The 13634-nt window shown below is 38.1% G+C and overlaps 1 protein-coding gene across 1 annotated transcript in view; it reads right to left on the bottom strand.

The window, feature by feature from the left end:
* Positions 1-5389: 5389 nt before the first annotated feature.
* The window catches only part of LOC104489566 (28S ribosomal protein S35, mitochondrial-like), a gene marked incomplete at its 5' end in the record, with an annotated part of 11964 nt that continues 3719 nt past the window's right edge, over positions 5390-13634 (bottom strand). The window contains one exon of the mRNA XM_010131738.1: positions 5390-5668. Within this exon, the coding sequence (XP_010130040.1) occupies positions 5390-5668 (279 nt within the window). The remainder of the gene's footprint in view (positions 5669-13634) is intronic.

Genomic DNA, 13634 nt, shown 5'->3' with positions numbered 1-13634 from the left:
GATACTTAAATCCATAATATATATCTTAATAATCTACTGCTGAATTTGAAGCCTCAGAAGCAAGACCGTTGCATGCCTCAGGCAACACAGTTCTAGCAGTGCCAGTACAGGTAACTTTCAAGACAGGAAACAGAAGTGAATGAGAACATGGGACGTGCCCTCCCTTTTCTTCCCACAACCACTCAGATGTTACTGTTCTCCGATAAACGTTATGCGATTCAGCTGAAAACTGTCATGTTCTGACATATTGCAATACCTTCATTATACAAGACTTGCACTAATTTAAGTGTCCCCAGCACACCCTTAGTAGCCATGCTTTGCCTGACTCCTCTTCCTACGCAGGCTGGGCTGCTACCTAAACCACCCGCCACATGCCTGCTGACAGCCGGCAGCACTGCAAACTCAGTAGCGCTTGGCCTCTTCCAGCTTGTGTAACTCTTCCTTTGCTGTAAATGATCCTCCACAGCAGCTTGATTTAAGAACAAAGAAGAAAAGCTAGTCTTAAGGGATGGATATTATTAGATTTCTTTTTTTAAAAAAAAGGAAATTACTACTGAAAATGTGAAAACTTGCTATTCTTATACCAGGGATGTCTTACACCTACAAATGCAAAGACTAGTAAAGAAATAGATACAGACGGGATACACTCTGACATGCCAGAAACACAAATCTCTGCAAGGCGGCATTAGTTTTAAAAGAAAGAAGTAATGTGGAACATACTACTAGCTTTCAAACAGGCAGGTTTTTTCACTTCCTTTTACTCTCAGAAAAGTAACTTCTCCCTGATCACTGACAAGTTGCATGATCTGCAGCATCAGTCGTCCCCGGTGTCCATGCTTTCTTCATCTCCGGATTAGTGACTGTATAATGCACTTAACAGAACCTTGATAAGCTCCTTTGATACTTATCCTCAATACTATGTTCTGTAGAATCATGGAACGGAACTAGGACCTCAGCACCCACCAGAAAACGAGACAGAAGTGAAAATCTGTATCTGTCCCATGCACAAATGTGTGGGGCAGGATGGGATGATAAAACATGCAAGATCATGTTTTGGAGAGTATTCTTGGTTTGTTGGTATACAGAGAAAAAATAAGCAGAAAAGGGGTTATATAAAGCACAGCAGCAGGACTATTTAATTACAGTCAAAATAAAATAAATACATACATTTGAAGTATAAGGGAAAACACGGAACGGGTAGAAAGATGGTTTGTCTCGCCAGCACATCGCTATTTAGACAACTGTCCCTTTATCCCTTACTTCTGCTTGTAGCAATGCTATGCATAAAAACCAGACAAAAAATGCCAGCTCCAGTCAAGAGCATAAATCAGTTTCCTGAAGACCACAAGGTTATCTGTGGGATTTACCAACTCTTCGCACACAGCCGGTCACATTCAGGTCTCTCCTTGCCAAAGACTGAATTACGCCTCTTGTCCAGGCCTTCTCGTCTAATTTGAGCAAGAGATAACGGTTAGCATCCAACAGCCCTTCTTTAAAGGGCAACAGTGAGACAGAACATAGACAAACAACTTCAAAAAACTATTTAGTGACACTTTGAACATTTCACTTCACAAGTCCTAGCACACTGTTTGCTAAAGACATCTCATGCCAGGGATTACAGTAGTTTCTAGATGCAAAAAAATCAGCCCGAATACTGACAAAGCAAGTTCTTTTCCAGTTTGACCACGTGCTAGATCTCAGCCTTTCTTTGGAATGTTTATATGGGAGATAAAAGAAAGGTTAGTCTCCTCAACAGCACCAGCGAAACTATGCATCACTACCGTTCCAGATGGCCAAGAACTTAATTCATGTGAGTTTTTTTTCCATTGGAGGCAGCTTATTTTTCCTTCCCATAAGGAACTTACTTTTCCAGTTTGCGGGGGCAAGTGTTTGGATTTGAAATGAGACATCTGCTACTTGGAGGTTAGAACAGTGACCACAAAGAAGCACATATAGTAGCCTTCCTGCTCAAGTTTCAGCTTTGAATGGACAGGGTTGCCTGAGGTCAGGGCTGTCATGAGCTTGCTCCATGTTCCTCTTAGACAGCAAATACCAGTACAATGATTACCCATGGAGACAGCCAATGCCTCCAGGTGCTATGTGCGGGTTTTTGCTGCTCCTTCCTTTTGATTTTATGGCCGGGGGGGAGGGGTGGGTGGGTAGGGGGGGTGGAGAGTGGGCAGCCTGCTTCTTGATTGAAGTCTTATCTATCTACACTTCTATTTAAGAGTAATATGAGCACTTCCATGTAACAAGCACGTACATACACACAGGTATGTATAGAGGGATACACACCTCAGAGTCCTACATTTACATTATAATGTACATGATACATTAATAAGTGAACATTGCTGAGGAGGTACCTAATGCTGTGCTATAGAGCCACTTGAACTGCAAGTCTGTCATTACTCTTTAACTCTTCACGGTTTTTAAACCTCAGCGCCTGCTTCTAAAGAGATGATTTGTGAGAGTATTACAGAGGAAAATAAAGATGTGTAGTTTAGTGTGTAAAAACACATGCTATATCATACATCATCGAGGTTGGGAAGACTCCAACTGGAGTTAAGATCCAAGTGTTCCAGGTATTCTACATAAACACTGAGGAACACTGCCACCTCAAACAAAACCAGTTTAGAGGGAAGAACAGAAACATCTGAGGTAACAAAGAACTCAAAACACAACGCAGGCTACTTTTGATCTAGTCCACTGCATTATACAAGTTCTGAACTGTAACACATAAACCGTTAGTAAAAATCACAAGTGTAACTCTGAATTTTATACTGCCTTGGATTCTAGCAGCCTGATTGGGTTTATTTAGGATTATAAAGGGTTTTAATTTTGCTCACATTTCTCAACAAGGGGAGAAGTGAAGACAACATTAATAACCAAGGCTGCAGGTCAGTCTTACAGAATTCTAAGGCCAGCAGGCCAAGTGTTCTAAAGCCATGTGGTCATTAAGCCAGATCCTACTGGAAAACTGTTGTCTTCGACAATGAGATTTCTGATGGTACATGTTGGATGTGGTTAGGCAATACAGTGAATTAGTCCCAACATTGCTCTTGGCCAGCAGGTATAACGTATTGTTAGTAGAGACATCTGAGTGTCCTGGCACTCAGGAGACAGCCACCTTTTATCCTGCCTGTATTTTTTGAAACATTTATACAGCTATAGAAGCTAGGATTGAACATTTCAGAGGGAACTCTAGAAGCCTGTGTGTTTTAGGCTTTCCGTAAGTTAGCTGTGAAGCTAATGAAATGCTAATATGATCAAATGAAAAATCAGTTACTCCTGTTTTACTAATAATAATGGCTGGTAGAAAGAACAGCAAAGTCAAATTGTTATTTTTAACTACTACTTTCATACAGAGTTCTGCTTAGGTCTATGAAGAACAAAGGAAAATTGAATCATCCTTTGCTGTAGAGAGGATGTTATCAGGTGCTCATATGTCCTGAGTATATAAGGACAACTCTATGGAGAAAAGCAAGCTTATGGGGTTTTGGGTTTCTTAAAACAGTTAAGGGCATTACTCATGTCAGCCTGGTACAAGACAGGCCACTGCAAAACAGAAGTTCTTTACATATGCTTGGAGTATGCCAGTCCTTACGCAAGCACTGACAAAGCTAATTAAGGAAACAAATTTCTCTTGTGTACATACTAGAAGCAAACCGCCTTTGGAATAAAGCCAGGCACAGCTCCGCCATCCATACATTTCTCTGGCTCAAGCTGCAGTTCCTCCTGCAATTTTGGCTTCAGGGCTGTTCAAAAAAGATTAGGAATTACAGAGATGTACTATTTCACAAGAGAATTTTAAACACTATCCTCACTATCTCCAAATAAAGGAACAACCTGGTAACAGCTAAAACTTGCCCCGTATTAAGCTTCTCCTAAAACTTCACATTAATTGAAATCTAAAATGAAGGACCCCTAAACAACCAAGTTGGTCAGTGCAAAAATGAGATTACAGGACAAATTTTCAATTTTAGCTACAGCTCTGGCAAATTCTCACAGGAAAAAGCTGTATTAACCTCAGGCTCCTGCCACGTGAAAACCACTTCTGCCCAAGAACGCTTGCAAAAGTGACATTTTGGAAATGGGAATACATACACTCTTTGGCTGTATGTAATCACAAAACGTAATGAGAAATCCTAGCAGTGAGAGAGTAGAGCCACACAGAACACTGCAGAAATTATGCCCTTCAGTTTTCAGTGTCCTTGTTCTTCTGATGCTTCTTCTCAGTGAGATGCTGGCAGAGCCCCATGCTAGGTTTTTAAAGGTACACAGAATCTTTAAGCCGGATGAACAACAACTCTCTCTGCCCCTTCCAGAAAACGAAGACTTTCTCTCTAAGCTGAAATCTTAGTGAGCCATGAAGGTACAATAAAAACAGGAATAGTGTTATTTCGGTCCTTTCAAGCTGGTATTTTTAAGATACTGGTTTTATTGCCCTCTCACAGGTAAGAAGAAATGTTGCCTGCAATTCCAGTGTTTCAAATCCAAACTACCAAACATCCACATAATTTCTTTCTCTGTACTTCCCAGCAGGAAGATGGATGCTGCAAACGTTTTTTTCTCCCTGCAGTGCCTGGGTACATTCAGGAGACAACCTGGCAGGCCTCAGGTACCAAGACTCAGACCTTTCCTATTTAAGCTATACACTTGCCTCGTTAGTTACCAGCCCTCACCTTCAGCAGCTCTCATCATTCTTCCTTCCCCATGTACTTGTGGGTAACCTGTCGATAACTGCTAGTTTACTTTCTCATTGCCATCCCATTTTCTACCTTATTTTATTCCATCATTTTAGAGATGAGTATTTTTGCTTAGGGTATTTGTTAGCCCACAGGATGACAACCGAAAGAACCTCAAACTGTCCAGTGTGCTTCAATATCTCTCTAAAAGTTAAACAACATAGGCAACATTATTTTAAAGATAGGGATTACAGATAAAGAAAAGCCTGAGTGACATTTGAAAAGCGTTTAGAAAGTTTACAGCTCTTAACTTTCAGACTCTTAATTACTAGAACTGGGAGCCTAAATGTCACTGTTTTTAACATTGTTGCTTCAAGTCAGATGACAAAAGAAGTTTTATGAGAAGCCAGTATGTGATTAAGCAGAGGAGGTCCCAAGCTAGGAAAGCCGGCACAGAATGCTGAAGTCACCTTTATGACCGAAAACATACTTTATTCAAAGAACAAGATTCATGGACAGGAATATTATGTTTACAAGAAAATCCAGCGGTAGAGAAAAATCTGATTAGGATTGAAATTAACTCATCATCAAGTTTCATATTTTTGTTTAAGGTTCTGCACAATTATATATCCATATCATACAGAAGTATTAACACAGTAGTTAAATGTTTCTGTAGCAATCAGGTGTACCTGCAGAGTCTGCTCTCATGGTAATGCCTGTATATTCAATAGTTTTTTCACGGATTCCTTGTACTGAGACATATTATTTTCTGTTTCACCTTCATTTTTAAGCGCAATTACAGAGTTTCTGTAATTCTTAACCACTTCAGATGCAAGAAGCTCTTCCTTAGTTACATTACTGACATTCTCCGAGGCTTTTATTCGCAGCAGTGTATCCAATGCATTTTTCTGAGAGCAGCTATTTTCCCAGATATACTCTTCCATGTCTTCCTCAGACTTCTCACTCTCCCACATCTCAGTTTTCTGAAAGAAAATATACACCGTCTTAAAAAGACTGAAACAAGTCTATATAATAATTTGAAGAAACTTATCTCCAGTACCAAGTCACTTTAAAAATTACATTTGGAAGATATTTCCTCTCCTCTAAAGCACAAGGCTTGTAACGCAAGCCTCAAACAGAGTTCAAAAGGTGCCTGTATGCTGTACATTTTCTATGCAGAATGAGCTTCTTTCCTCCCACTCACCAAGTTCTTTATGTATCTGGCAGATATAACTAGACAAGTCAGAACACGAAGAAAAGTTTATAGTCTACACATAATGGATAACATAAAACCTTTTAGAAGTAATAATTTTAACTAATCCTAAATGCTCAAGCTTTGCAAGTAGCCACCTAGCTATTATGTCCCTAGCGTATGATTTTGGTTTGTTTACACTGGCTGCAAGACACGAAGGGAGACGGCTCATCCCAAGTAACCCATGATGAAAGACAGCAATCCTTCACCATTTGGGAAATGTTTTGTGTGTGACTCATAAGGAAAAGCACCACCAATTAATCCATTTCCTCTTCTTGCAAAACAAGTTGCTCCTCAAAAAAATCTCTATCCATAAGGTGTTAATTTTTACCTAATTAGTGTTGCCGGATTAGAGAGGAACAGAAGGTGAACACTGACAGAAGACATCAGTGCCTGTAAATACATGGCTTGTGCAGTTTTCTTTATAAATTTTGTCTCTGAGCATTTCTCTGATTCAGCAGGCCTTCCTCTAGCTTCACAGACTTGTTTAAGGGCTACTTCAAATGCTGTAACCTGCTATTTCTGTATATTTAATTTTTATTGTACTTCGGTACATACATATGATTCATAGATATGTTTTCACTATTCTATATTGTACATTGCATATTTATAATTATTTAGAACTTTACTGATGTAAACAATACAAAGTGTCATTATATTATTTCTATGTAAGAATCACCATTTTGAAGTATCTTCCATTGTTTTTCTTACAATTGTTGTAGGAATCACTTCTAAATAAAACTTCTGTTTTTCTGTGAGTAGATTCAAAGAACCATTACAGTAAAGCATTTACATCATACGGATTTTTAAATTTAATTTTGTTTTAAATCCCTTGCCAGAAAGATCTCTTCAGTAAAACTTTCACTACGCTCTGTAGAATCCAAAAGAACCTGGCAATCACAGGAGGATTGAGGGATTTTTTGTTTGGGTGTGGGGGTTTGGGGTGGGGTTTTTTTTTTGATGGGTTTTTTTAAGGGGATAGGTGTTGCTGTTTTTTTATTTGTTTATTTTAAAGTATTCTGTCTACTAGTCAACAAGGTTGCTGCAGTCAAATCACAACACTTAATAACCTTCAATTAAGAACCAATTTTCCCATCCCCCACCCTACAACTGTGTGTGTTTGGAACCATCTGTCTGAATTTAACAATACTTTAAGAAATGCTGCATCCTGCACCGGGTAAATGCAATCTCTTGTCATTTAAATCTCTGAGTCCAAATGTTTAGTCAGAAACAGTGATTAACACTGCTGAAAGGCTCCTATGACTGGCATTAAAACCTGGACACAATACAACACAGCAGTAAAAGAACCTCATTCAATTTCTAGAGAGGGGAGGAAAAAAAAAAAAAGACATACTGTAGCCTGTATTGCTGAAACAGTAGAGGAACAAGTGGGTAAAGTATTCCTTGTATGTTTGAAAAACGCTGCAATTCAATGTGGGTATTTACATAGTTTAAAATTAACAACACCATCCTGTTTTACATATCCCTTGTTTGCGTAATGGCTGTCCAAGACATTTTTTTTTCTAAGCTCTGAAAGAATTTTAAAGCAAAAGCTTCTCTCACAGGGATCGGGTTTCTCAAGAGTAAGGGAATATGGGTATCGCCCTAGTCACTCTGGACCAAAGTCACGTTTAAAGTTCAAACAAAAGACCACTGTGAGGCTTTGAAACACCTTTAAGTTTTAGCAAAGAAAACAAGAACTGATTACAGTTATTACATTTATCTCTTCAGCAAAATCCTTCTCTACACGCATTAACTCACAGGATTTTGGAGATGGATGCTGATAGTCAGATTAAGATTTCGGTATCTCTTTTGAGCGATACGGGGCAAGAACATTTTAAAGGAGGCCAAAGAAACTGTTAAGTATTTCCTTCTTGGAATCCTTCCCAGCAGAATGGAGTGTCAAAATGGATTTTAAAATAAAATCTGACTTCTCGGGGAGAGCGAAGCAGGAAGGGATTTGACAGTAGGTGGAGATTTCAAAATCCATTCCTCAGCCCTGCTACAAGAAGCCGGTATCCGTTGCTGCAATGTTGGTGGCCATGTCTCAAAATGAAAAGTTACCCTACTGTACACACGTCCGTCCATACATACATCACAAACAGGAAACTGAACAGAAACCAGATTTTTGCAAAATGACTGTACTGAGTGAAACTTAAATACCTTTCCAGTCAGATTTACTGCAAGAGAAAAAGTGAATCTGGAATTATACTTTCATTTGGAAAAGTGCTGTAGGTAGACAAGCAGCCGTGAACTCTACATAGTGGAAATGTTACAAGCATTGTAGTCTCATTTTAACATGTTATGAAGAAAACTAATGAAAGAATGAACGACATTTCAAAACTTAGGTCTTCATGTGTCAGAGTTCTGTTAGTTGATTTTTTTTGTCCCCTGCAAATTTAATATGCTAGTAAACACAGTTTACTAACTGTGCAGTAAGCGTATTACAAACAAGAATAAAACCATGAAAAATGCAATGTAAGTGTGGCGTTGTGTAACATTTTTCTAGAATCCCCACTTAATGGCTGAGGTTAAAAATGAGGAATGTGTATCTCTTCAACGAATTCACTAGAAATAATTCCTTCATTCTATCACACATAAACCAGATTCTCAGTAAGCATTAACCAGCCTGGCTGAAGATGCACTCAGCTGATAAGTTCAACCGTTCCTTTTACCAACATTTCCAACAAGAACTTCAAAAAAATCCAAACAAACAAATGAACAACAACAAAAAACCCCAAACCCCACAAAACCCACAACAGAAAACAGCTTTTCACATAAAACCAAGGGATCTAAACCTATTACTAAAGAGTCACAGAAGAGTGGGGGCTCTTTGGTGTTCCCCCCACTTCCTAATGCAAATATATTTTTTTAAATGCCATAAACAGAATAAGGATTTGTTTCTAAGCAAGTCTTTTTTTACTACAGTTTAACCCAGTATTGCGGGAGGTTTACCAAGCCTTAACAGTGCTTTATCTGAAGCACTGACACAGTACAAATACTAAAACAGAACTCTGGCCATTGAAATTGCTTTTTTCATAAAAGTCACTAAAAAAAAGCTTCAATTTATATTGCATCTTTAAGTAGGGAAGAAAGGAAAACATTTTTGGTCACTTAAAGAGGCATTTTGCCATCATTTTTCTTGGATTTTTCTGCCTGTTTAACTTTCATAATTTTGCTGTCAGCGATATGGAGGATTAGAATTGTCAATTCTCTGGTGTTTCTTTTGGGGAAAACATCTTAACTAAAATGTGTAAGTGGCACAAAGAAATCTTCAAGGCAATTAAATACATGATTCATGTTAGTCAATTTTCTTGTCAATGGTTTGAACAGTTAAAAATTTAATGCTCTTTAGCAAAGATCAAGTATTTTAGTGGGATTTTTTTTGAAGGAAAGAAGTTCTTTAAGTTGCAAGGCAAATTTTAAACTCTATAGCCTGGAATAAATATACCTATTTCTTAGTACTGCACTGAAATGAGAGATATTCCGCGTAGCACAATAATCCCAGATTTTCAGGTAATAAATGACAGTTATGCTAGCATTCTCCAAATTACTGGGTACCTTAAATCCAGAAAGGAAATGCCAAAACAATTATGTACTTCTCTCTTTGGTTATGTTACACCTTTGAACTGTACTATTTAGTTAGCAATTTAAAAAGAAATATCAACATAAACTTGTAAAGAGGCAAAACGTATTTGTATCTGATGAGATAGGATACAAAAAATTTTAATTGCTTGGTGATGGAGAATAAGTAAAAATACAATCTCTTCAGTGACCAGAACATTATTTTCTAGGACACAGCAATGGCACAGGGGAGATAATAACTCTAGAGCATCAAGGAAAATAAGAAGAAAGACTGCAAGGACCAAACATTCCAGTAAGGTACAAATGTAAAACAGAAGAGATGCAAAGCAGAATAGAGCAGAACTTTGTATCAAAAACAATAGGAGATGCTCTTATACATAGTCATACTCATAAGCTTAATCTCTGGTTTTGTCACTAACTTAAGTGTCCTCAGCAGTCACCATCATCTAGACTGTCTCTTTCAAAAATTAGGACAATACCTAATTTCTCTGGGCTGAAGTGGCTGCATGCATTTTCTGGAAAATTCAGGCTTCTGGAGGGTCATTTGTAAGAATTTATCTAACTCAGTTTGTTTTCTGAATGCTGATCAGATAAGAGTCTGATGTCCTCGAGAAAGAGGAATGATATTAAAGGTCCAAATCTTTGATGATTTTCTGTTCATTCTGTTAGTATCCATGTCCCTTAACACTTCACTCCAACATTTAGACTGAAAATAGAACAGCTGTAAAAATTATATTTATGCATCAGAAAGAGCCTTGTTTCTCCAGCAACTAGAAACATGGGTTTAAACACAAGGTATTACAAAAAGCCTACTACAGTATGAAGTAGTACAAGATAATTTTTAATTCAGCCTTTTGCTTGAGTATTTGTCCTTCGTGGTTCCAAGCAAGAGATACAAAAAGAGTTTAACATTCTTGCACTGCAATACACATTTCCTGTCAGCAAAACTAGTTCCTTTGATTTTAAATGTTTGCATTCAGATCTTCAGAGAAAGTTCATTAAATTTAACATCTCCTATGCCACTTAACTTTATCTTTTCTGAATCTCATTACTGATGAAGACTGTTAGATTTTGAGCACTGGTGAGAGCACAAGGAAATGTAATACACACTTCAAAACAAAGTATCTATTAAAACATTTAGAAACCATCCTTATTTCATCCTCAGTTTGTGTTACTAAGCCATATATAATGGCATACCGAGAACGAACACTACTGTAGGAGGGGCACGATTATATCACACTTCATTATTCTAAGTTCTCAGAAGTCAGGAGATTTATACTAAGCAGTCTTCAGTTATACTAAACGGTGCCCAGAGCTCTAAATCTGTCTCTCACAGATACGTGCTCTAATCACTAAGCTACGACCCTCCTTTTCAGTTCAATCTTTAATTTTCTTCTGCCAAGGGAGTTTCAGCAAGACTTAAAAGTGTCTCCCTCCACCTACCATATTAATCCTACTACCCATGTGTCATAACATCCTGAGTGTTCAGAACATGAAGTTAAAATATACTTTTGAAAGCTAAGTAGCCAGAGACCTGCTCAGGTTTCAAACGTGCACTCATATCCCTTCACATATTTAGGCTGAATTACAAGGTAAACCCCGACTATGAACACTGCACAGCGCTACTGTTGCTAAATTCTACTGGCACATCCTGAAGTGATAAAAATTATGGTTACCTGTAATGGCTTAAAATGACTGCAGATGGAAAACGACAATACAATTTTAGTGCTAACTGAAGTCTAGAGGAATAGCTATGCAACGGACTTCAGGGTTATCACCAATAGTTATAAAAAATATCCATTCAGCCGCATGCATACAGGGACCCTCCATCCCACCAGTGCCTTGCAGTTCAATGCTCTACTTAAAAAGGAATGCAAAAGCCATATGGGCTACTTTCCCCAAGTTCATTCAAACTACACAGCCTTGGGGTTCACAGACAAAGTTTAGTTACGCCTGTAGTTTCACTCCGTCCATTCTTCAGGTTTGCTCCTTCCCTGTATTTCCTGCTTCAACTTCCCTGTCTTTTCATTTCAAGAACTACCAACACCTACAGTGCAAACACAAGGCAAAGACACGCACCCACAAGACCCTTTGGCTACTACTGTAAATATTCAGCAGCCACTTTCCACTTCTCCTTACTTCTGTATTCCTTCTTCCGTACTGTTCTTCTCACATCTCAAATCTTCTTTATCAGATTCCCATAACTACACTACTAGAAAAAGCAAGATAATTCACAAGTGTGTACAGCATTACTGCTACTCTAAGTATGTCAGATTAGACCTTCTTTAAGAAAGACACTGGCGAGAGAAAATGCAAGGGCAACTTTTCACTAGACTGTCAAGATCTCAGCGGTGTAATGCAGAATGATATCCTTCACTCTCCACCATCTTGCATTTGTGTATGTTGAAAATCATGTGGTATTGAAGCACAGAAAATTGCTGCACCTTTTTGTAGTCTGGTTTAAAACCACTGTAAGATATTTTCTCTTCGCTCTCATCTTTTTCAGATTCCTCCTCTTTGTAATGACTATGAATGTTTTTCCTTACTCGAAAATTAACTTCCTGCTCCACTTGTTTCTACTTCCTGCTTTGAACTACTCTTTAGTGATAAAGTATTAATCTGAGACAAGTGTGAAGAAATCAGTTTATGATCTCTTTAACCACTTGAGGGCAGCAAACTCTTACTCTTTAAAAAACACTACAATAAAAATACACTCTGGTTTAGAGAAATGTTAGAGCATTTAAGAAATATCATTGTTTAAAGTAGCAGAAACACAACTGATTGAGCTGCTGTTTGACAATTTACCGAAAATTTCTCACCCTTTCATTGATTAATGGGTAATTTGAAAGGAATCCAGAAGAAGTCCAAAGAAGGTAAGTTAAATTCTTACCAGATGGTAAGAGTGAGGTATCTACTGAATACGTGCTAAAAGCTAATAAAACACAAACTATCCATTAATAACCTGAAAACCATCAAACGGGGAGCAAAGCCTCCCCAGGTGTTATAAAATACAATAAATGAACATTCTTAAGTTTTAAAATCTGAGTGTTTTAAAGATAAATGAACTCATAGGCCTGATACCTATCTGCATTTATCAAAACTAAGGCCCCAAGTACTTCAGTCTGGGATCTTCAGGTACACTTCCTGCTTCTTACGCATCTCTGTAAGTAACAAAGACTACAACTCTCCATTAGATCCAGGCAACATCATTAGGCAACCTGTAATTCAAAGAGGTTGAACCAAGAACATGCTGTTCTTCAGCACGCTGGATTCCCAAGCTAGTACTATCAATCCACCAATAAGCTACCAATATTCTGAACAGCTTTCCCATAGCTGTTCTGCTTTACAGCGTATCTCATTTGAACAGTGGATGTATCAAGAACCAGAGGATAAATTCAATTTTTCCCTCCTCTCTTCTTTCATTTCCTCTATTAAAACCAACAAGAAAGATTTTTTTTTCTACCAGAAAATAACGAGCGCTATAAATTCCCTTTGCCAAACGCAAGGGCGGCATTATCTGCTATGGGAATGCATTCTAGAGGACAAAAGAAAACCATCACAGTTCTTTCTTCAAAATAAAGGGGGTTTATTTGTTTAAATACAGATCAAACACCAACTGGTAATACTGCACTGTTTCCCTAACTTCTAACACAACCCTGAAAGGTCCTGAGTGCCCTCAGCTTTTACAGAATTTTGTCAGTGGTCAAGTCCATTGATGGCATTTTCTGTGGGAACAGGAGAAGACAGGAAAGACCAGAGTTTCAAATGCAATGCTGCTTTTAACCACCTGTTCACAGGGGTTATGTAGCCCAAAGGCTACAAAGTGAATTCCCACTTTAATCAAATAGCTTCAGCTATTCTCTCCATTCCCAAGTCATGAATGTAACCTTTTGCACTCCTGCCACCTTTGTCAGCTTCTTCATCTTAATTCTTTATTCTGGCCATCTGATGACTCTTTTCCCCTGTACCTCCCTCCCAGTGTGGAAACTCTGCTCAAACCAAGACATTCCTCTAAAACTCACAAAACCAAACCAAAATAGACACTCATTTACTACTTCCACCAAAAAAAAAAAAAAAAAAAAAAAAAAAAGGAAAGGTGTTCTTTCTTTTTA

Source organism: Buceros rhinoceros, unplaced genomic scaffold (assembly GCF_000710305.1).
Source record: "Buceros rhinoceros silvestris isolate BGI_N320 unplaced genomic scaffold, ASM71030v1 scaffold35912, whole genome shotgun sequence".
Lineage (NCBI taxonomy): Eukaryota > Metazoa > Chordata > Aves > Bucerotiformes > Bucerotidae > Buceros > Buceros rhinoceros.
This window is presented reverse-complemented; position numbering and strand designations above follow the sequence as displayed.